This window comes from Bufo bufo, chromosome 3 (genome assembly GCF_905171765.1).
Source record: "Bufo bufo chromosome 3, aBufBuf1.1, whole genome shotgun sequence".
Taxonomy (NCBI): Eukaryota; Metazoa; Chordata; class Amphibia; order Anura; family Bufonidae; genus Bufo; species Bufo bufo.
In genome coordinates, this window is record NC_053391.1 from 550,691,449 (window position 1) to 550,715,833 (window position 24,385).

At 44.2% G+C, this 24,385-nt stretch overlaps 2 protein-coding genes across 5 annotated transcripts in view; one reads left to right on the top strand and one right to left on the bottom strand.

Annotated features, from left to right (window-relative positions):
• Positions 1-1,060, bottom strand: part of ZC3H13 (zinc finger CCCH-type containing 13) — a 95,305-nt gene extending 94,245 nt beyond the window's left edge. Inside the window, exon 1 of one of the 3 annotated variants that reach the window (XM_040425441.1) lies at positions 664-1,060. The gene's annotated coding sequence lies outside the window, so the exon portion shown is untranslated. The remainder of the gene's footprint in view (positions 1-663) is intronic. The other 2 variants (XM_040425443.1, XM_040425442.1) reach the window with 2 other exon arrangements.
• A 44-nt stretch (positions 1,061-1,104) lies between these two features.
• LOC120993530 lies at positions 1,105-8,391 on the top strand. Of its 2 annotated transcripts, XR_005777301.1 has the most exons (4): positions 1,105-1,229; positions 5,943-5,998; positions 6,408-7,371; positions 7,941-8,391. XR_005777301.1 is itself a non-coding variant. In XM_040422011.1 (3 exons), exon 3 carries the CDS (start codon positions 6,436-6,438, stop codon positions 7,231-7,233), a length of 798 nt encoding a protein of 265 aa, XP_040277945.1. In that variant the 5' UTR covers positions 1,105-1,229; positions 5,943-5,998; positions 6,408-6,435; the 3' UTR covers positions 7,234-7,497. The 2 variants fall into 2 exon arrangements, 1 of the variants encoding a protein (XP_040277945.1); XM_040422011.1 differs by lacking the exon at positions 7,941-8,391 and having other exon boundaries at positions 6,408-7,497.
• Positions 8,392-24,385: the final 15,994 nt, after the last annotated feature.

The following is a 24,385-nucleotide window of genomic DNA, read 5'->3' on the forward strand; positions in this document are numbered from 1 at the left end:
AGCACACGGCCGGGTGTAGAGGGGAACTACAAGGCGCAGCACACGGCCGGGTGTAGGGGGAACTACAAGTCACAGCATAGATGTGGGTGTAGAGAAGCAATACAGGGGGAACTACAAGTCGCAGCACACGGCCGGGTGTAGAGGGGAACTACAAGTCGCAGCACACGGCCGGGTGTAGAGGGGAACTACAAGTCGCAGCACACGTCCGGGTGTAGAGGAGCTGTAGAGGGGAACTACAAGTCACAGCATAGATGTGGGTGTAGAGAAGCAATACAGGGGGAACTACAAGTCGCAGCACACGGCCGGGTGTAGAGGGGAACTACAAGTCGCAGCACACGGCCGGGTGTAGAGGAGCAGTACAGGGGAACTACAAGTCGCAGCACACGGCCGGGTGTAGAGGAGCAGTACAGGGGAACTACAAGTCGCAGCACACGTCCGGGTGTATAGGGGCACTACAAGTCGCAGCACACGTCCGGGTGTAGAGGGGAACTACAAGTCGCAGCACACGTCCGGGTGTAGAGGGGAACTACAAGTCGCAGCACATGACCGGGTGTATAGGGGCACTACAAGTCGCAGCACACGTCGGGGTGTATAGGGGCACTACAAGTCGCAGCAGCACACGTCCGGGTGGAGGCAGTGTAACCAGCACTTCTCTCTTCTCACCGATTTTCCTTTGATTGCGGCGGCCTAAGCCGCCTGCACCAGAGTCCCGGGCCGTGACCGCTGTGTATCTGGCGGCCGCTACTGGGAGCTCAGCGGCGTCTCCCAGTGCCGCGGACCGAGCGAGCACCCGAGCACGGCGATGCCGCCCGCCGTCTCCAGCCGCCTTCCTACCAGGCAGCTGCCGCCTCGGCTCCTCCTTCCCCCTCCTCCTCTTTTTCTTCTTCTTCCACCACTGCGGCCACCTCTGCTGCTGCCGCCGCCTGTCCCGGGCTCCGGGAGCGATCGTGACGCAGCTCCGGTTACTACCAGGCGAGGGGGAAGCAGCACACGGGCCAAACACTGAGGCGCCGCAAGGCCTGCCGGGAAACACAGGACGCAAGTGGAAGCGGTTCAGCCTGCGGTCTGACTGGAGCTACTGCGCATGCGTCTTGTCAGCCGCAGCGCTTGTCGGGAAGGTACAAATGTTTGGGAAGCTGCGCCGCTTCCTGTCAGCGAGCCCCGTGCTGTACGGACTGGAGGAAAAGTCCCAAAAACCCACCGGCCCCGAGGACAGCCGCTCGATAATGGTCAGAGGCCTTTCTCTACCTGTTTGGGGGACACTTGGCATCTTTATTGTATTACCCGGTGCTGTATTACAGTGCAGACAGTTACAGGGTCAGTCCTGGTCTATTACAGGGATCCCGGGTTTGGGGACCTACTATAAGGAATGACAGAATGGAATGCCCATAGACTTTAACAGGAAAGTGGAATGCCCATAGAGAATAATGGACCAGAGTGGAATGCCCATAGAGAATAATGGAAATGTAATATTTGAATTAAAGTCAAAACCATTTGACATATCTGATAATTATTTAGCAGGCTTACTCTCCAAATTCAGTGGGATTATTTAATGTTCAGATTAAGTGAAATTATCACTGTTTTCCCTTTTAGTAGGTCCCCGGGTTTGACTTCAGGACTCCTTTACTTAAAGGGGCTGTGTCACTTCAGCAAATGGCACTTATCATGTAGAGGAAGGTAATACAAGGCACTTACTAATGTGCTGTGATTGTCCATGTCCACATTTCCTCCTTTGCTGGCTGCATTCATTTTTCCATCACATTATACACTGCGTGTTTCCTTGGTTACGACCACCCCGTAATCCTGCAGCAGTGGCCGTGCTTGCACACTATAGAAAAAGGTCCCGGCCTATGTGAGCCCCCGTAATCCCAGCCAGCACAGACAGTTTGGCACTTTTTCCTATAGTGTGCAAGCACGACCACTGCAGCGGGATTACAGGGTGGTCGTAACCATGGAAATTAGCAATCTATAATGTGATGGAAAAATGAATGAGCCAGATGGCGTACGTTTAGACCAGCTGTCTAGCGCCAGATTTATCACAGGGGCCCAGGCTGGATGCTACATGTGGTGCAGGGACGGACATCTTAGGCCTTGTTCCTTTTGAGTGAAGCTCCGTCCCTCTCCACTAGGCCACACCGCCTTGTCGAGCATATAAGAAAAAGTGTAGAAACCCTAGATATGTCAAATGTTACTATTTTTAGGCAGATTTTTGACAAAAGAACATCAGTAAATCTGGGCCATTGAATATCGAGAGTAAAAGAAAGCTCGGTGTCAAACTTGAAGGGGTTGTCTGGGTTCAGAGCTGAACCCGGACATACCCATATTTTCACCCCAGCAGCCCCCCTGAGCATTTCATGCGCCGAAGCTCTCCCTTGCCCTGCGCTGGATCGTGCAGGGCAAGGGCTTTTTTGTTTACTTTGTTACACTGCTAGGCGGAGGCTTCCCGGTGACGTCACCGGCTCTGATGGGCGAGATTTAGCGCTGCCTTAGCCATTTTACAGCCCAATTTTTTATTGTACTTACTGTTTAAACATTATTGTATGCTTCTGTTTGTGATCCGCAGAAAATGGATCACAAACGGAAACACGACTGAAACAAAAAAAATGAGCAACGGATCCGTTAAAAACAGACCGCAAAATACTGAAAAAGCCATACGGTTGTGTGCAAGAGGCCTTACAGGGATAATTTACACAGTGATGTCACAGTATAGGAATAACGCACACATTGATATCAGGGCAGGGATAACGTGCACAGTGATGTCACAATACAGTAATGTACACAGTGATGTCACAGTGCAGGGATAACGCGCACAGTGATGTCACAATACAGTAATGTATACAGTGATGTTACAGTACAGGGATAATGTAAATAGTAATGTCACAATACAGAGTAATACAAAAATGAACAAGTGTGGGATCTGTAGTGAGATGTCCCAGATCGGGCACACACATCTGTTAAAGGGGTTTTCTATGCTATTAACATTGATGACCTATCTGGTCTCCCATCTCTCTTCCTGCTCGCTGCTGCTATATCGACAGGAGACAGCACCCAGCGTGCTTTCTCTTCATACTGCTGATTGGTGTCGGACCCTTACCGATCTGATATAGATGACCTATCCTGAGGATACTTCATCAATATTAAAATCCCGGAAAACCCCTTTAAAAGAACCAGCCACGTGAGCAGCCCAGTTGACTTGTATGGGTCCGTTGGCTGTATTTTTTTAAGAAACAGATAGCACACTGAATTAGAATAGTCTTGTGTGAATAAGCACTTGTCTGTCAGTAATGTGGCAGCTATCCATTAGAACAGAGCTCTGATGTGAAGCACAACACTTAACATGTAACACGTAACTTCAAACATTGAAACAAACAGATCTGACAATACAGACATGAACACACAAAGGGCCCATAAGAACTTTTCATTGACTTCAATTTTTAAAAAAATGTACAGCTTGATCAAAACTGTTGGCACCAATAAAAAACCAAAAATCTTCCAAGAAAAATAAAATAAAATCCTCAATGCGCATATTTAAAAAAAATATATATATTTTACTCCATACACATTCACATTTTCATGTACTCATTTTCACAAACAGCTCATAACCTCGCCCTCATACATAAAATATGCATTCACAGCTTTGCTAAAAACTTCCATCAGTCTTCACACATTTTCGACTCAACTACAACTCAAAGCCACACCCATTCACATTCCACTGAATCATTTATGTCTTCCAACCCAGCCACATAGTTTACTTTGTTTCATCCCAAAACTTGCAACACAGACAAACACAGTTTTCCTGGGAACAGATAGCCACACCACACCCAGAATTGCTGATAGTCTGTCGCTGTTGTGCTGTTTTCCAATGTCTTCTGGTCTTCACTCTGTGAGTAATCAAATCTTATAAGAAGACAATATACATGTTATAATCATACAGTCATTTTGTTAAAAGCTGGATTCCCACATTACACTGCTTGGGAAAGAAGAAAGAAAATTATTGAACAATTCTTCGTCTTTTATAATATATTACACATCACTTACTCTGCATAATTCCCTGCCCGCTTCCCTTATCTCAGGAATGTTTTTGTGTGAAAGCGGGGGAAGTGGATCTCTGTAGCTCACACTAGATACATACAATACTTATCCATTAACTGACCATCTTTTACTGCTGTAATCTCTAATGCTAGTGCTAGTATCTTCCCTATTTAAACACACACATATCATTAGGGTAACAAAACTTAACCAGTTCATTTCTGAACATTTAACACAAGCGCCGTTCTGATTGCAGACACTGGGGCACTTTTTCTTGCTAGTGCCATCAATTAACATCCTGACACTGCTCTGTAACATTCTTTTTCACATTTTAACTTTCAATTCTCCATTAATATCACATCCTATAATCTCCCTCTTCCCTCGCTACTAGCTAGGGGCTGTATTTTTTCCTTCTTCATAATACTGGGACTGACCCATTTCAACAGTAGTATTTCAGACTGACACACACAAAGGAAAGCACCTTTTAACCCTTTCCTCCACAGACAAAGGATTTACCCTCCCCTCTGGTTGGCTTAAATCTGACTATCACGTCTGACTAGTCAGCTGGGACTCCCCGCACGTCTTTCCCTTTCCAGGGGTGAGGCGGGCTCCGCACGCATCTTCCTGGGGGTCAGGTCAGGTGGAGAATATCTCCGCAGTCTTCCCTTTCGGGTGATGAGGCTCCATGCGTCTTCCTGGCCAGGTCAGCCAGAGTTTACTTTGTCCCACACCTCGGCGCTACAGCGCCCCCTTCCAAACCAGGAGGTTACTGTCCCCTCCCTTTGTCTGTGGTCTTACAGTCTGTGCTCAACTCACTCCTCAGATAAATCGCAGACACACACAAAACATATACACACCAGAGTGATCTATAATTTCAGACTATTGGTTCTATAGACTCCAAGCTTTCAGTATTACAGCCGACTACTATACTTACATCAGTACCACCTCACAGCAGACTGAGCTATCTGAGCATGACAAAGTAAATAGCAGAAAAGCAGATGAGATAAAAAAAAGTTTTCTCACCTTTCTTTTGAGGCTGCGGTCCTCTCCCCTCTGCCGTTCGTCAAGCTCAGGGCTCGTCTGGTCAACTGTTGGATGCTACCTTCGCTCAGAGTCCCATCTGGGGTGCCATTTGATAAAGTAGCCCTAAATTAGAGCATTTGAGATACTCTGGTGCTCCAAATTAATTTACCCCCAGGGGGTTAATATCCACGCGTGGTTGAGAGACTAGACGCTGACACATAGATGGTCAATGCAATCTCTAACTTTTATTACATGGGGTAAGCGTATATACATCTTCAGAAGAGGGCAGTCCTCACTGAGGCTTAAACATTGTTTCATTGGTTAAAAAGGAAGACGAGATAAGGGAGAGGAGATAACACCCTGGCTTCTGCACACTGGGCCCTACTTTGGAATGTGAACTAATGTAAACATCTGGTTACCGTCGCCATTTTGTAATGGCGTTTATCCTAACAATAATACTGCATACGTCATATGTGACACTTCAAAGAGGTGCTTCTCTATAGGCAGTGAATAATATATACATATCATCAAGCCATATGATTGGCTTATGCATTCTTTCACACTCTAAATACCTCCCTTGGGACACCTGTACAAGGATGAGAAAACAGACACTTCTCACAGCACAGCTCTCCCCCCCCTCCCCCCTTCTCCAGCCTTGAAACAAAGAGGGGGATGGGAAGCACTTGAAAAAGAAAGTTAACTCATTACAGTCCTAGAGATACAAAATATAGAATAAAATTCACACATCTTTAACACCCTATATAAAGCAGATCATTGATGTGCCCCTGTGTGTGGGTACTATGCAGATCATTGATGTGCCACGTGCTATGACTTACGGTTTTCACATCTTCTTTTGGAAAATGCTGATTATTATTATTATTATTTACCAGATTGCACCACTGCAGAATCTGTCCGTCTGAACGCGTCTTCGCCATTGAATATCTGGGTAAGGTAGGCTTGTTTTTTAAAGGGGTTTTCTGGGAGTTGAATATTGATGACCTATCCTCAGGATCAGTGGGGTCCGACTCCTCGAGCTGTGTGAAGAGGCGGCCATGCTCCTGGGAGTGCCATGTCTCTTTCTAGGCCATTGACATTACATTCATCGGTCCCATAGCCTAGGTCCAGCTCAGTCCTATTCAAGTGAATGGTCCCAGGCACAGTCAGTGTGCTTAGTGTGCACCGGATTGCCACAGCCTCTTCAAACAGCTGGGGTCCAACCCCCACCAAATAGATATTGAAGACCTATCTTGAGGACAGGGCCATCTATATTGAACTCTTGAAACCCCGTTTAATTATTTTCCAGTATCATACACCCACATGGCAATGTGTAATATCCCGCCTGATCTGTCTTATAGGTGCCACTGTGTGCTGCCACTCATCAGCATGCCATCATGCATCGTGCGTGGCTGCACCTACTCCTGGTACAAGAAGGATCCCAACATAACGTTACATAGTTTTCCAAGAGACCTAGACACAATCAAGACCTGGCTTTTACAAACCAAGCAAGATTTTGGAAACCTAGATGAGTTTTCCCAACGTGTCCTGGAGGGAACCAAAACCGGCATGTATCGCATATGTTCTCAGCATTTCACTGCTGACTCCTATGAGCGATGTGGACTTATAACATATGTGAAAAAGGGAGCCGTTCCCACTATATTTCCTGCCCATACACCTGGCATGAACACCTCACAAAATAAACCTGTAGCCCCCAAAAAGAGGAAAGCTCCGACCGTGTCATTACCTAGGGCAGCAGGGGCAGATGTAGGCGTTCTCCAGCCCATCATTGGTAAAGATGGAAACTACGCCACTGCCAGTCCTTTCGTCTCAGGCATTCATTTCAGGACCGTGTCATTGCCAGTGACAAAGAAAAAGGATTCTGGTTTATCTAAAAGAGATGTCGGGACTTGTACAGACTATTTCCCTGGTCAGGTTCACAAGCAGACTAACACAGAACCTTTCTGTGGGACACAGAATAAAGAGGTTCAGTGCTGTTCACGAAAAGCACATCAAAGTATTGGACTACAGTGCAATCTGGCAGACCTGCCTCCGCTAGAGGGATGGTGGTCTGAGAGCCAAGAGTCCGTGCACGGCTCCTCTCCAGACAGAGGAACACCTCCCAACGATGAGGCAGTTGTTCCTTTATCCGTGACGCACAGGAAACTGAGAAGTATTAATAATTAGTGTCAGAACTTGCCTCAAGCCAAAGCTCTTCGGTGACAAATGCACCACAGTCAGGGTCAGATTGATGTCCTCTGAAACAACCTGACAAACTACATGTCGCATCCGGAATACTTTATCACCTCATTCATTCGAAGATCTGTAAGTTGTCAATGGAGGATTGAAGCGGTGGGCGCTCCGAGCACCAGCTGTACACCCCAGCAGATTTGTACCTATGACACTGGCTGACCTGTTACATGGACGCTTGGCAGCGTGTTGGTCCCATGTTCATATGTGCCCGCGTTGCTGAGAAAAAAGATGTTTTAATATATGCAAATGAGGCTCTACTGTCTGCAACTGCCACACCCTCTGTACTTTGACAGGGCCAGGCATCATGACGTTTTCCTTGCCTGGCCCGTCAATCAAAGTAGAGAGGGCGCAGCAGTTGCAGAGAGAGCAGACCCTCTAGATGCAACAGCAAAGCCCCTCTTGCTCCCAGAGACCTATTTGCATATATTAAAACATCATCATCATCATCATCATCATTTTTCTCCGCAATGCGATCACATATGAACATAGGACCAACAGAGATGTCTTCAGCTGCCAAGTGCACATGTAACAGGTCAGCCAGTTTCATAGGTACAAATCTGCTGACAGATGCCCTTTATCGGGTGCGCCAAGATGTTAGCCTTGTTAATCAGCAGCCTTATTCATCATTGTTTCTCTCACAGGAACCAGTTGGAGAAGACATGCTGTCTGACAGGGATGTCCTACCAATCTGCTGACTTCATGTTCTACTGTAGACTGCAGAGCTGGTGTTCTCCATGTCGAGGAGCCGTTCAGCTGGTGCCCTGAGTGAATGCTGGTTTAATCCTTTATGGACATATTCAACCCTGTCGACTACAAGAAAATGTTCACACTTTCAAGAAACCCAGATTATTTCTCTACAGCCATATATTTTCCTGAAAGTAGACATCTAGCACATTGCTAGTGGATGAAGCTTTCTAGTTCAGGCTCCTAACAACTGATCTGTGGGGGTGTGGAATGTCTGATCCGATTTTTGATGACTTGTTCAAAATAAAGGTTTGTGGTTTAGTGTGAAATGGGTTTGGCCTATCAGAAAGGGGGCATGGCTTACAATGCAACAACTTGTGCCCAAATTTTGGTAAAAAAATTCTGATATAAAGTAATCCAACTAATGTGTGGTATAAACCTGCAGCAGGTTGATTATTCAGCGTTATCCACTTTGGTAAATCTAGTGCATCTTTAGCCTGTCCAGTAGTTTACGTTATCTAAATATGTGCTTGGTAAGCTGCAACGCTACTGCGAGCGCCAGTGCCTTCTCAAACAGATGATCAGCAGGGGTCCCGAGTGTCTGACCCCCACCAATCGGTAAAAAACTCTTGGAGAACCCCTTTATGGCCCAATTGACATGCAAAGGCAAAATCTACTGCATTTTCAGCAGCAGAAACCCTTCCAGTTGAATTTAATGGAACTAAACCACCAGCGGGTACCCACCACAGGTTCTATCAGTGTCCTTCCAGACACCACAATGAGAAAGGCTGTGTGCTTTAACCCCTTAGGGACGCATGATATACCGGTACGGCATGTTTCCTGAGTCCTTAAGGACCCATGACGTACCGGTACGTCATGTGTTGTTCCGATCACTACCGCCTGGCCGGCGGTGATCGGAACTAGGTGCCTGCTCAAGTCATTGAGCAGGCACCTCGGCTAAATGCGCAGGGGGGTCCCGTGACCCCCCCCATGTCGGCGATCGCAACAAACCACAGGTCAATTCAGATTTGCGGTTTGCTGCGATTTCTGCAGTTTCTGATCCCCGCGGTCCCTGACCGCAGGGATCAGAAACTTTTATATGCCTAAAGTATATATGTTTCACCCCCCCCCTGCACCCCTGAATGATATTATGGCGGCAGGGGGCGTTGAAGGCGGTGCGGGAGGCGAGATCGCGATCCCCCGCCCGCCTCCCTTTGAATAATCGTTGGTGGCCAGTGGGTATACCAGGGTGTCAGCACATTGCTGACACCCTGGTATATATAAACGGCTGACATCTGTGATGCGATGTCAGCCGTTTAACCCTTTCCATACCGCAGTCCGTACGGACCGCGGTATGGAAAAGCAGAGGTTAACATTCGGGAGCTCCCTCCCTCTCCCATCGGGGGGCTGCTGTGCCTTTGAAGCCCCCCGACAGTATGGGGTGACAGAGGGAGGGAGCCCCCCTCCTTACCCTTCCCCGTCTGCGCAGTTGTGGCCACAACTGAGCAGACGGGGAAGGTTCGCATGGCAACAGGACGCCTTCTCGGGCATCCTGCTGTCCATGGTGCTGAACAGATCTGTGCTAAAGGCATAGATCTGTTCAGACAAAGTGTAAGTAAAATACAGTACAGAACACTATATAGTGTACTGTACTGTATTATACAGACATCAGACCCACTGGATTTTCAAGAACTTAGTGGGTCTGGGTCAAAAAAAAAAGTAAAAATCAAAAAACACATTTATCACTGATTTAAAAATGAAAAAAATAAAATTCCCTACACTTGTTTGGTATCGCCACGTCTGTAACGACCTGATCTATAAAACGATCATGTTACTTTACCCCAACGGTGAACGCCATAAAAAAAAAAAACTATGATGAAATTGACATTTTGCCCACCTTACTTCCCAAAAAAGGTAATAAAAGTGATCAAAAAAGTCGCATGTACGCCAAAATTGTAACAATCAAACCGTCATCTCATCCTGCAAAAATCATACCCTACCCAAGATAATCGCCCAAAAACTGAAAAAACTATGGCTCTTAGACTATGGAAACACTAAAACATGATTTTTTTGTTTCAAAAATGAAATCATTGTGTAAAACTTACATAAATAAAAAAAAAAAAGTATACATATTAGGTATCGCCGCGTCCGTATCGACCGGCTCTATAAAAATATCACATGAGCTAACCCCTCAGGTGACCACCGTAAAAAAAAAAAAAAAAAAAAAAAAACGGTGTAAAAAATGCTATTTTTTGTCACCTTACATCACAAAAAGTGTAATAGCAAGCGATCAAAAAGTCATATGCACCCCAAAATAGTGCCAATCAAACAGTCATCTCATCCCTCAAAAAAATGAGACCCTACTTAAGATAATCGCACAAAAACTGAAAAAACTATGGCTCTTGGACTATGGAGACACTAAAACTTTTTTTTGTTTTAAAAATGAAATCATTGTGTAAAACTTACATAAATAAAAAAAATTGTATACATATTAGGTATCGCCGCGTCCGTGACAACCTGCTCTATAAAATTACCACATGATCTAACCTGTCAGATGAATGTTGTAAATAACGGGGGGGAAAAACGGTGCCAAAAAAGCTATTTCTTGTTACCTTGCCGCACAAAAAGTGTAATATAAAGCAACCAAAAATCATATGTACCCTAAACTAGTACCAACAAAACTGCCACCCTATCCCGTAGTTTCTAAAATGGGGTCACTTTTTTGGAGTTTCTACTCTAGGGGTGCATCAGGGGGGCTTCAAATGGGACAAAAAACAGTCCAGCAAAATCTGCCTTCCAAAAACCGTATGGCATTCCTTTCCTTCTGCGCCCTGCCGTGTGCCCGTACAGCAGTTTATGACCACATATGGGGTGTTTCTGTAAACTACAGAATCAGGGCCATAAATAATGAGTTTTGTTTGGCTGTTAACCCTTGCTTTGTAACTGGAAAAAAAATATTAAAATGGAAAATCTGCCAAAAATGTGAAATTTTGAAATTGTATCTCTATTTTCCATTAAATCTTGTGCAACACCTAAAGGGTTAACAAAGTTTGTAAAATCTGTTTTGAATACCTTGAGGGGTGTAGTTTCTTAGATGGGGTCACTTTTATGGAGTTTTCTACTCTAGGGGTGCATCAGGGGGCTTCAAATGGGACATGGTGTCAAAAAACCAGTCCAGCAAAATCTGCCTTCCAAAAACCGAACGGCGCACCTTTCACTCTACGCCCCGCTGTGTGGCCGTACAATAGTTTATGGCCACATATGGGGTGTTTCTGTAAACGGCAGAGTCAGGGCAATAAAGATACAGTCTTGTTTGGCTGTTAACCCTTGCTTTGTTAGTGGAAAAAATGGGTTAAAATGGAAAATTAGGCAAAAAAATTTAATTCTCAAATTTCATCCCCATTTGCCAATAACTCTTACTCTAATGCAGCTGATAATTGAGTTAAATAATAAGACACTTAACTCAATAGAAAAAGATATTGATGAAACCGAGAGATATCTGATTCAGAATATGTCGACGACCGAATGGGAAGTATATAAGAAGGAAATAGACACCTCTTTTCTGACTTGGGAAAATCAGATTAAGATGACGAAAACCAAAAAACTACAGAGGGATCGTACGGATTTTGAAAACAACAAAGTATACGGTGGAAGAACACTGAAATAAGGAGTCGCTCCAGATTGACCTCCGTATCCTCAGTGACATCAAGAAGTGAGGACGAATCCATGGGACCTCAGGGTTCCAGAAGATATCCGCAACGCTTTATGAAACGGAAAAATGAGGAACCTCAAAACTTGGTAGGAAAGAGGCGCATGTATCCGACTCAGCAGGTAATTAATCTATCCACACATGTGTTGACACAAGATCAGATTGATATCCTGAAAAAAGGATTGTCTTTTTCACCATCTAGTAACCTGGATCTTTTCTCTACAGTGAAAGACGTGCAATTATTTGCACGCAAATTGGTTTTAAAGAAATTGTTTAAACAGAGAGAGGATCCAAACTTTCCATCACTAGCGGAACAGGAGGCCCTATCCACACTTGTGGAGTTACTTGATGAACAGGAGACCGATAATCGAATGGGTGAGTTCCCAAAACGTTTAAAACCAAAATCGGGAAATTTCCTCCGATTTCTTTGTTCCCCAATATTGAATTGTTTGTCCAACTTGTCTGTAGAGATTTAGAAAAAATCTCGGCAGATGGGGAACATGACAACTGTACTAGTGGTGAAAAGAGAGCATTAAGAGAATTAAAAGCATGGAACGATGTGATCATAAAAGGAGCGGATAAAGGAGGCAACATAGTGATCTGGCCTCGCATTGCATACGAAAAAGAAGCTTGGCGTCAATTGAATGATCACAGATGTTACAAGAGGCTGACATTTAACCCAACTCTTAAATTTAGGGGTGAGCTGAATGTCATCCTGGAAAAAGGAGTAGACGAGGGTGTCATTACAAGACAACAGATGTCCTTCTTACTAACAGAACATCCGGTAACTCCAACAATGTATTTTCTACCGAAGGTACATAAAAATATGCAGCAACCGCCTGGGAGACCAATTGTCTCAGGAATCAATAGCATAAATGATGTAATATGTAAATATATTGAATATCATTTGCATCCTTATGTTGAAGAGTTATCCTCATATTTGAAGGACACCACCGACGTACTCCGAAAAGTTGAAGATCTGCATCTGGACTCAGACATGCTCCTGGCCACCTGTGACGTGGAGTCGCTATATACCTCTATAAAACACGAAGACAGTCTGAGGGCAACTAACTTTTATCTACAGACTTCAAATATGCCTGCAAAAAAACGTGAGTTTATTATGGCTCTACTGGAATTTGTGTTAACACACAACTTTTTCATGTTTGGAGGTCTCCATTTCCTACAGCTCCAGGGGACAGCGATGGGGGCGTCTTGTGCTCCCTCATACGCTAATTTGTTCCTGGGGCTGTGGGAAAGGGAAATCCTCCAGACTGAAGTAACATCATTGGCACAGAAGGTGCAATATTGGGGCAGATATATTGACGATCTGCTGATTATATGGCAGGGCACCAATGAGGAGTTCGACGCATTCATGAACCAACTGAATAGAAATGACTTAAACATCCGACTGACCTCCATCACGAGTCAAACGGAGGTGGAGTTTTTGGATATAAAAATCTGTGTGGGTGAGAATGGCAAAATAGTGACAGATTTATATAGAAAACCTACTTCCGTTAACAGCATATTATCGGCCGATTCAGCACACCCTAAAAGACTGATCGAAAATATTCCCGTGGGGCAGTTCCTGAGGGCCAGACGGATATGTTCCTCAGACCATCTGTTTGAAAATCAAGCAACAGACTTACGTCATAGATTTCAGGCCCGCAACTATACTGAAAGATCAATTGAAAGGGCATATAGACGAGCGAGTTTATCGAAACGCTCAAATCTGTTGCAAGGTAAGAGACCAGGGGGGAATATGGAGGATGTCAGATTTATAACAACATTCAATAACAGGAGTAAAGAGATCACCAAGATATTAACTAGACACTGGGAGATTTTAAAACTCGACCCTTGTCTGAAGGACAAATTAAAAGAACACCCGAGTATTACCTTCAGAAGAGGGAAAAACTTGAGGGATCATCTAGTGAAGAGTCACTATGTAGTACGCCCCCCAAATCCTTTTGGCTCAAAAGGCCCACGATGGGGAAACAAATCCTGTGGTAAATGTGTTGCATGCACAAATATGGACAGAAGTGACATCTTTTGGGACATGTCCCATAAAAAAAGAGTATAAAATCACTCACCCCATTGATTGCACAACAGTGGGGGTAATCTACTGGGCCATATGTCCCTGTGAAAAAATCTATGTGGGGATGACCTCACGACAGTTTAAAAAACGGATCCGTGAGCATGTGCTAGCGATTGAAGCCGCACAGGAGATAACTGATACACAATTACTAACAACCATACCAAGGCATTTTAAAGCAGAACATGCCTGTGACGGATCAGCCCTACGTTTCTGAGGGATTGATCATGTAATGATCTCCCAAAGAGGTGGGAATTGGAAGAAACTATTGGCCCAGCGAGAGACACGCTGGATATATACTCTGAAAACTATGGCCCCTGTGGGATTGAATGACTATAATAGCTATGCTCCATTCCTTTAGATTACCCGTTTTGTACTTCGAAGTCTGGATCATCACAGAACCACCAGGTAAGATGGGTTCATTTTTAATCATTGTTATTTATGTGTTGATGAAATGACGTATATTTCTTTTAGCAGTGATTTGTTTATGTTTCTTTCTTCTCTTTGACACCGGTGATGGGCTGCCTGTATTTAGGCAGCCACACGGTGGTTCTTTTTCCTGTTATATGTTTTAATATAGATACTGATCTTCTGTGTACTCCTGTTTTTGGTTCTGGTTTCTTCCAGTATGTTCTGGATGTCTGGATAACATGCACTTTGGAATATGGAGCTTTTCCGGCCTATGGATTGATATGAGAAAAAACTTGCAGCATCAAACATACAGGGCATCAGGAAAAAGTGTGAGAGAGAAAAAGAGAAGAAAAAAAAGATGTGGAGAAGATTAAGGTGGTCTGGACCTTTCCTATCCATGGAAACTCCTGAATATATACATAGTGTCCCTGTGTTTATAGACCTAGTCAGAGAAACGATTAAGGGTTTTTTGGAATGGGGTATATGTTGGTTGGGTTTTAAATGATTATAGTGATTAAACATGAAAGGGCGAGCTGGGTTTGGATACCATCAATATAATTCTCCCTCATGGAGCACTGGCACTTTTATAATTCATACACCCCCTTTCCTTTCTTCCTTTCACTCTTATTTTTCTTTTACACACTTGCACTTTAATAATTGGTGGTATCGGAACACATCTGGACCCTGAGTAGTCATCTGAGGTATGGGTCTACATGTGATCAATTGGATCCTATGTATTAACTCAATGGTCCCTGTGTCGGGATACCTCCATGTTGCACATCTGATGATGGTCGATAAATAATTGATTTTTAAGAATCATATATGCACTGCCTTTTTGGGGGGGTTCTTATTAACATGATGTAATTAACACTAAAGCATTTTAAGCATTGTATTGTAATTGTTACACTATGCGGGATATGTAGTAATTGTTCTGTATAATTAATGTAATTTGTATATTTTTACACAATTAGGTATATTACTAAATTGTATGTGCACTGGTCACTTTCATTACTTGTAGAGATATATGCTCCAATTTCATGTATCATGTAGAATACCCAACTATTTATATTTATTTATTTTTATATATATATATATATATAATATAATATATATTAGGGATGTCCCGATACCAGTATCGGTATCGGGACCGATACCGGGCATTTGCACGAGTACATGTACTCGTGCAAATGTCCGGTATCGGGACCGATACCGGGCATTTGCACGAGTACATGTACTCGTGCAAATGTCCCCGATACCACTGCCGATACCTGTGCACCGCTTCTATGTGTCCGTCCGCAGCCCCTGCATCTCGCACAGCTGATACAGCTTCAGAGGCAGCAGCAGGCAGTGTAATAGGAGCCGACAGTGGAAGCTAGCTCCGCCCCGCCCCTCCCCGCCCTCCAACCAATCAAAGACTCACAGCACAGGGAGCGTAGTGCAGGGACTCAGAATCGTCTGACAGTTTATTAGTTAAAAGAATCCAATGAGTCACAGACCGTGTCACCGAGTCCCTGCCAGGCCTCCTGCTCTGGGCTCCCTGTAAGTCCGTCCGGGGGAAGGGGGGGGCATTATTAGCATAGCATGTAGTGGAGCTGGGTGTGTACAGGGTGCATGTAGCAGAGCAGGAAGCCTGGCAGGGACTCGGTGACACAGTCTCTGACTCATTCGATTCTTTTAACTAATAAACTCTCAGACGATTCTCTGAGTCCCTGCAATACCTATACATTGTAATTACATCAGTCTGCTCCACTGCATTCACTGCAGCAGAGCTGTGTTTGCCAGGAGCGAGTCCCTCCAAAGGTGATAGTGTCTGTCTTCTATGGCCCTGGTCCCTCCCTTTCTGCCTGCAAGCTGCACATTGATCTCTAAAAGCAGGCATTAGGGCAAGAAGAAATATACATTACTGTATGATGGCCACAAGACTATTATACTGAGGAGGGGGGGCTTCAAAAATTGTTTTCCTGACTCCTTACAGTATAACGTCTCCTTGTGGCCGCCCCATACAGTGTAACGTCTCCTTGTGGCCGCCCCATACAGTGTAACGTCTCCTTGTGGCCGCCCCATACAGTATAACGTCTCCTTGTGGCCGTCCCATACAGTATAACGTCTCCTTGTGGCCGTCCCATACAGTATAACGTCTCCTTGTGGCCGTCCCATACAGTATAACGTCTCCTTGTGGCCGCCCCATACAGTGTAACGTCTCCTTGTGGCCGCCCCATACAGTATAACGTCTCCTTGTGGCCGCCCCATACAGTATAACGTCTCCTTGTGGCCGCCCCATACAGTGTAACGTCTCCTTGTGGCCGCCCCCATACAGTGTAACCTCTCCTTGTGGCCGCCCCATACAGTATAACCTCTCCTTGTGGCCGCCCCATACAGTATAACATCTCCTTGTGGCTGCCCCCATACAGTATAACGTCTCCTTGTAGCTGCCCCCATACAGTATAACATCTCCTTGTGGCTGCCCCATACAGTATAACGTCTCCTTGTAGCTGCCCCCATACAGTATAACGTCTCCTTGTGGCTGCCCCCATACAGTATAACGTCTCCTTGTGGCTGCCCCCATACAGTATAACGTCTCCTTGTGGCTGCCCCCATACAGTGTAACCTCTCCTTGTGGCCGCCCCATACAGTATAACATCTCCTTGTGGCTGCCCCCATACAGTATAACGTCTCCTTGTAGCTGCCCCCATACAGTATAACATCTCCTTGTGGCTGCCCCATACAGTATAACGTCTCCTTGTAGCTGCCCCCATACAGTATAATGTCTCCTTGTAGCTGCCCCCATACAGTATAACGTCTCCTTGTGGCTGCCCCCATACAGTATAACGTCTCCTTGTGGCTGCCCCCATACAGTATAACGTCTCCTTGTGGCTGCCCCCATACAGTATAACGTCTCCTTGTGGCTGCCCCATTCAGTATAATGTCTTCTTGTGGCTGCCCCCATACAGTATAATGTCTCCTTGTGGCTGCCCCCATACAGTATAACGTCTCCTTGTAGCTGCCCCCATACAGTATAACGTCTCCTTGTGGCTGCCCCCCATACAGTATAGCCTCTCCTTGTGGCCCCCATACAGTATAATGTCTCCTTGTGGCCCCCATACAGTATAACGTCTCCTTGTGGCTGCCCCCATACAGTGTAACGTCTCCTTGTGGCTGCCCCCATACAGTGTAACGTCTCCTTGTGGCTGCCCCATACAGTATAACATCTCCTTGTGGCTGCCCCATACAGTATAACGTCTCTTTGTGGCCCCCATACAGTATAATGTCTCCTTGGAATGTTATAGTTCTGTTTTTGGGCCTTTTGGTTGGTCAGTGGTCAGAAAATACATGTGTGTGTATTTTATTGTTAAAATTAGTATCGGTAATTGGTATCGGTGAGTACTTAAATAAAAGTATCGGTACTCGTACTCAGTCTTAAAAAAATGGTATCGGGACATCCCTAATATATATATATACAGCAGAGATGCTACATGCTATAAGCTATGGACCCTAGTCTTCTCCGTAGGCGGTTTGTAATAATAACATTGAAGATCTAAGATGCCGCTGGTCCAATCATGTGACCCGCCTCGTGACTCGGTTGCTAGGAAACGAGGATGCCATGGGAGTACGGCGATAGTACAGAGGGTGACGTCAGTCTCTGGCGCCGCTAGCTTGTGAGACCAAGTCATGATGCGGATCACGTGACGGTATGCGATCATCCGAGCGCTACCTATGATCTAATATATAATTTTAAGGAGTGATACGGAGGTATAGTAGAAAGAGAAAAACAATAGTGGTTGATGCTCAGGATTGAATGGTGCTGCGCTACGGTCCGGAGAGGTAGGTGGGCGGTGCCAATACTTTGAGGTCAGGTGACTGAACATGACTGACTATTGGTTGGGCACTCCCCCCGCTGCCAGGAGCAGCTGATCTGCTCAATTATGGAAAGCTGGGTAGGTGTGTTTTGATTGGTTGAATCTAGATGTCAGGAGTATATAGGAGACCAGTATGGAGGAGTTCAGTATGCCCCAAGAGGAAGCATTCAGCGAAACGATCGTCGGGCGGCTGCTTCAGACCAGGGTCAGTAGGTACTAATTGCACTTGCACTTTAAACTGTGTTTTCTCCCCCCTCTCCCTTTGCAGTCTCTGCTTGGTGTGGGCGGCACCCAGGCTTACACTCCCTTAAATGTTTGGAGTGTTCTTGTATGTATGCTCTGGGTGCTACTATTGCTATATGCGCCCCACTAAGTTGATACTGTTTTATTGTGTATGGGGGGATACTAGTCCCTTATTGGTTTGGAGCTTACTCTGTTTTTATACAATCATTGTAACACCGTAGTGTTCCCAGTATGTGCTGTTTTTGTATATGTTTTAACTGATATACCATCTAATGTTTTTGGATATCCAATAAAGGAAATAATTAATTAGAATTGCTCTCTGTGTGGTTGCTCTTTGAGCTGTGTAGGTGATAATGCAACACCTAAAGGGTTAACAAAGTTTGTAAAATCAGTTTTGAATACTTTGAGGGGTGTAGTTTATAGAATGGGGTCATTTTTGGGTGGTTTATATCATGTAAGCCTCGCAAAGTGACTTCAGAGCTGTAGTGGTCCCTACAAATTGGGTTTTTGTAAATTTCTGAAAAATTTCAAGATTTGCTTCTAAACTTCTAAGCCTTGTAACATCCCCAAAAAATAAAATATCATTCCCAAAATAATTCAAACATGAAGTAGACATATGGGGAATGTAAAGTCATCACAATTTTTGGGGGTATTACTATGTATTACAGAAGTAGAGAAACTGAAACTTTGAAATTTGTAAATTTTTCTAAATGTTTGGTAAATTTGGTATTTTTTTCTGCAAAAAAAAAATTTTTTTACTTCATTTTGCCAGTGTCATGAAGTACAATATGTGACGAAAAAACGGTCTGAGAATGGCCTGGATAAGTCAAAGCGTTTTAAAGTTATCACCACTTAAAGTGACACTGGTCAGATTTGCAAAAAATGGCCAAGTCCTTAAGGTGAAATAGGGCTGAGTCCTTAAGGGGTTAAAGAGGACCTTTCACCAGTTTTTACTTTATAAAACCGATACCTCACACTGTAGTCCATGTTCCCTAGATGTCATATTGCAATTTTTTTTTTTATGATATGCTCCTTCGTTGCGCCGCTGTGCCCCTCGTTCTGTTTAGGCGCCCTGTATGCTAATTAATAGCATCGGAACAGGGAGGAGGAGACATCAGCTTTTCTCAGGGGGCGTCTCTTCTATCTGGCTGTGGTGCTGTCCAATCACAGCTGAGCGTGTCACAGCCATAGAGAAAAAACAGCTCACCTTCTCCCTGGCTGTGACACGCTGCGCTGTGATTGGACAGTGCCACAGCCAGATAGAAGAAACGCCCCCTGAGAAAAGCTGATGTCTCCTCCTCCCTGTTCCGATGCTATTAATTAGCATACAGGGCACCTAAACAGAACGAGAGGCACAGTGGTGCAACGAAGGAGCATATCATGAAAAAAATTAGCGATATGACATCTAGGGAACATGGGCTATAGTGTGAGGTATCGCTTTTATAAAGTAAAAACTGGTGAAAGGTCCTTTTTAAGCCTAAGGATTGTTAAAGGGGGTTTCTTTTAGGCCCCTTTCACACGGGCGAGTATTCCGCGAGGGTGCAATGCGTGATGTGAACGCATTGCACCCGTACTGAATCAGGACCCATTAATTTCTATGGGGCTGTTCACATGAGCGGTGATTTTCACTCATCACTTGTGCTTTGTGTGAAAATCGCAGTATGCTCTATTTTGTGCGTTTTTCACGCAACGCAGGCCCCATAGAAGTGAATGGGGCTGCGTGAAAATCGCAAGCATCCGCAAGCAAGTGCGGATGCGGTGCGATTTTCACGCACTGTTGCTAGGAGACGATCGGGATGGGGACCCGTTCATTATTATCTTCCCTTATAACATGGTTATAAGGGAACATAATAGCATTCTGAATACAGAATGCATAATACAATAGCGCTGGAGGGGTTAAAAAAAAGAAAAAATAATTTAACTCACCTTAATCCACTTGATCGCGCAGCCCTGCTTCTCTTCTGTCTTCATCTTAGCTGTGTGCAGGAAAAGGACCTGTGGTGACGTCACTCCGGTCATCACATGATCTTTTACCATGGTGATGGATCATGTGATGATCCTTTTCCTGCACACAGCTAAGATAATGACAGAAGAGATGCCGAGCTGCGCGATCAAGTGGATTAAGGTGAGTTAAATAGTTTTTTATTTTTTTTAACCCCTCCAGCGCTATTGTATTATGCATTCTGTATTCAGAATGCTATTATTTTCCCTTATAACCATGTTATAAGGGAAAATAATACAATCTACAGAACACCGATCCCAAGCCCGAACTTCTGTGAAGAAGTTCGGGTTTGGGTACCAAACATGCGTGATTTTTCTCACGCGCGTGCAAAACGCATTACAATGTTTTGCACTCGCGCGGAAAAATAGCACATGTTCCCGCAACATACCCGCACCTTTTCCCGCAACGCCCGTCTGAAAGAGGCCTTACAGTCAGGATCACTTAAAGGGTCACTAATTTTTGGTAAAACTTTTGATATGTCATAGATCGGTGGGAGTCTGAGTGCTGAGACCCCCACTGATTGCTAGAACGAGGAAAGAGAAACATGCACATATCGTGCTTTCTCTCCTACCTGCAGAGGACAGAATCCACACCGGCCCATAGACTTTCCATTGAGCCCATCTCCTGCATCGTTCTAGCAATCAGTAGGGGTCTTAGTACTCAGACCTCCACCAATCAAAACTTTTGATATGTCTCTATGATAACCAAAACTCAGTGACCCTTTAATAGGAAACATTTCTATAAAGGAACGCTGTAAAAGAAGGTATTTATATGTGGAAGCAATAGTCGGTGTGCCCTGGCTAGGTTAGACAATAGCTCCAATGTATTTCTCAATAGAGTGGAAGTGATTTTCATGCAGTATAGACAGTCATATATGCAAGCCTTGCCTGTGTGATAATACATCCCTCCATACATTTCTGGAACATACTCAATGAGGAATTGTCCTCCACTCAAAGCCATTTGAAAACTGAAAGGCACCTCCAGTAGCGTCTTATTGAAGCCATTACTGGCAATCACTTCTCCATACCTTACAGAAACCCTACAGGTATCGGGGTCAGCTGTTCCCTGCAGCTTATGACTAGCTTTTGAATGAAGCAGGAAGCAAAACTCTGTTTAAAGTGTGGTCGCCGTGCTGAGTAAGGGAAGGGTACGCACTTGCGTTAGGGCAGTGATGGCTAACCTCCAGCTGTGGTGAAACTACGACTCCCAGCATGCTCCATTCATTTCTATGAAGTTCTGAAAACAGCTAAGCAAGTGTACATATTGGGAGTTGTAGTTTTACCACAGCTGGAGTGCCGGAGGTTCGCCATCACAGCGTTGGGGCATTCCGTTATAGCAGGCATCCTCAAACTGCGGCCCTCCAGCTGTTGTAAAAGTACAACTCCCACAATGCCCTGCTGTAGGCTGATACCTGTAGGCTGTTCGGGCATGCTGGGAGTTGTAGTGTTGCAACAGCTGGAGGGCCGCAGTTTGAGGATGCCTGTGTTATAGGTTCTGTTTAGAACAGAATTCTCGGACTTGAATGCCATAGACTTCTATTTTGACGGATCAAAACGGAATGCCTCTTAAAGGCTTCAGTTTTGCATTTAGTCTGAGAATTCCATTATAACTCTGTTATAACTGAACCTATAGTGGAATACCCTAACGCCAGTGCGAATGAAAGCTGTGTTTTTGTTCCATTCCATGCTAGTTCTGGCGCCAGAGGCTGCAGTGAACACCGGATTGAATGGGTGTGGGGTATCTGGCCCCCAGTGATCAGATATTGATGACCTATCCTGAGGATAGGTCATTAATATCATGAGCTGAGAAAGCCCCTTTAAAATGCAGATTTTGCAGTGGACTTCAACCCTGACAATACAATGAATAAAATTTGCATCAGATGGGGCCACCTGTATTGTATTCACGGTATGTAAATTAAGTTTTGTTAAAATGAACCTGTCACTGGGATTTTGTGTATACAGATGAGGACATGGGTTGCTAGCACATCCGCAATATCCTGTCCCCATAGCTCTGTGTGCTTTTATTGTATAAAAAAAAAACAACGATTTGATACATATGCAAATTAACCTGCGATGAGTCCTGTCCCTGACTCATCTCGGGGACAGGACTCCTCTCAGGTTAATTTGCATATGTATCAAATCGTTGTTTTTTTACACAATAAAAGCACACAGAGCTATGGGGACTGGGTATTGTGGATGTGCTAGCGGCCATCTAGCAACCCATGTCCTCAGCTCTATACACAAAATCCAGGTGACAGGTTCCCTTTAAAGGGGTTATCCAGGAATTGATAATGACGTATCCCCAGATAGCGGTTCTATTGTACTGTACCCACATGGATAATGTCAGTACAGTACAATAGACCCGTGATCTAATAGGTACGGGCTGTATCATAAATGACTATGATGCAGTCAGTTTGGTTCAGGGGAGATGCTGTCGGTCCGGGACGTGAGGCAGACACACAGGAGCGTGTTTCCCAGACCGAGCACAGTCATGTGTATTCCCATGTAACTTGTTGCAGAAATTTCTGCAACTGAAAATAAGTTCCATTAACCCCTTCCCGCATGTGGGCGTAACTGTACGTCCAGATTGCAGGATGGTTTCTGCAATTGGGCATACAGTTACGCCCGAACTCTTACCGGAGGTTGTGAGTAGCCACCGCGGCTTCTATGGGGTTAACAGAGGGAGGGAGCTCCTTCTCTCCCCCATCGGGACCCTGCGCTGCTATGGCAGCATCCTGATGGTTACGATGGCAACCGGATGCCTTACAAAGACATCCAGGCTTGCCATGGAACCAAGGCTCCCTGACAGGCCCTGCTGTAGGCAGGGTCCTGATCAGGGTGAATGTCAGTGAAATATGAGTATTGCAAAGTATAGTACAGCCATCATCCCCACTGATCCAAGATCCAAGTGGGGCTTTGAAAAAAAAAAAAAAAAGGGGTAAAAAAAAGCAAAATGTATCTAAAAAAATATATATATAAAAATTTCAATAAAAAAAAATTGCCTTTTCCCATATCGGCTCATTTATATTTCATAAAAAATTAAAAAATAAAATACACTTTAGTATCGCCGCATCCGTAACGACCTGATCTATAAAAGGATCACATTGCTTATCCCGCGTGGTAATCTCTGTAAAAAAAAAACATAATTCAAAAACAGTGTTGGAATTGCTGTTTTCGTCATCTTACCGGCCCCAAAAATTTTATAAAAAGCGATCAAAACGTCATAAGTATGCCAAAGTTGTACCAATAATAACTACAGCCTGTTCCACTAAAAACAGCTACATGTTTGCTAAAAAATAAAAATGTTATGGATGTTAGTGTATGACAATGCAAAATATACCGGTAACTTATTTTTAGCAAAAGTAGTAAAACATGAAAAAAAACTAAATAAATTTGTTATCGCCATAACCGTATCAACCCGTAGTACAAAGCTATCATATCATGTATACCGCAAGCGGAACTCCATTAAAAATAAAAAATACTGGCAGAGTTGCAAATCTTGCCCACCTCACCTACTGCAAAATGGTATAAAAGTGATCAAAAAGTCATATGTACTCCAAAATGTTACCAATAATAACGACAGCCTGTTCTGCAAAAAAGAAGCCCTCACACAGTCTAATTGGTGAAAAAATACAAATGTTACGGTAATTATGTTGGTATATGGTGATGCAAAATATAACTTATTTTTTATAAAAAAAATTATTTAAAAAGTTTATTATTTTATTGATTTTCTGCTGCAAAATTAGTAAAACATAAAAAACTTATATAAATTTGGTCCTCACACAGCTCAGTCAATAAATAAAAATGTTATGGCCCCTAAAAACTATTTCATACTTCCATGTTAGAAAATCCAGATGCCACCCCTTCCCTTCTGAGCTCTGCCGTGTCCCCAAACAGCAGTTTACAACCACAGATGGGATGCTGCCGTATTCAGGAAAAATGCATAACAAATTGTGGGGTGCTTTTTCTTGTGTCACACCTTTTGAAAATGGCTAATTTGGGGCTAAAGCGACATTTTATTGGAAATAAAATGTAATTTTTCATTTTTTCAGCGACGTGTTTTTAAATTCTATAAAACGTTTGTTGGGTGAA

What these genes read in the sequence shown, in the direction of transcription:
- LOC120993530 (XM_040422011.1), top strand. Translation starts at nt 6,436, where the DNA reads ATGCCATCATGCATCGTGCGTGGCTGCACCTACTCCTGGTACAAGAAG.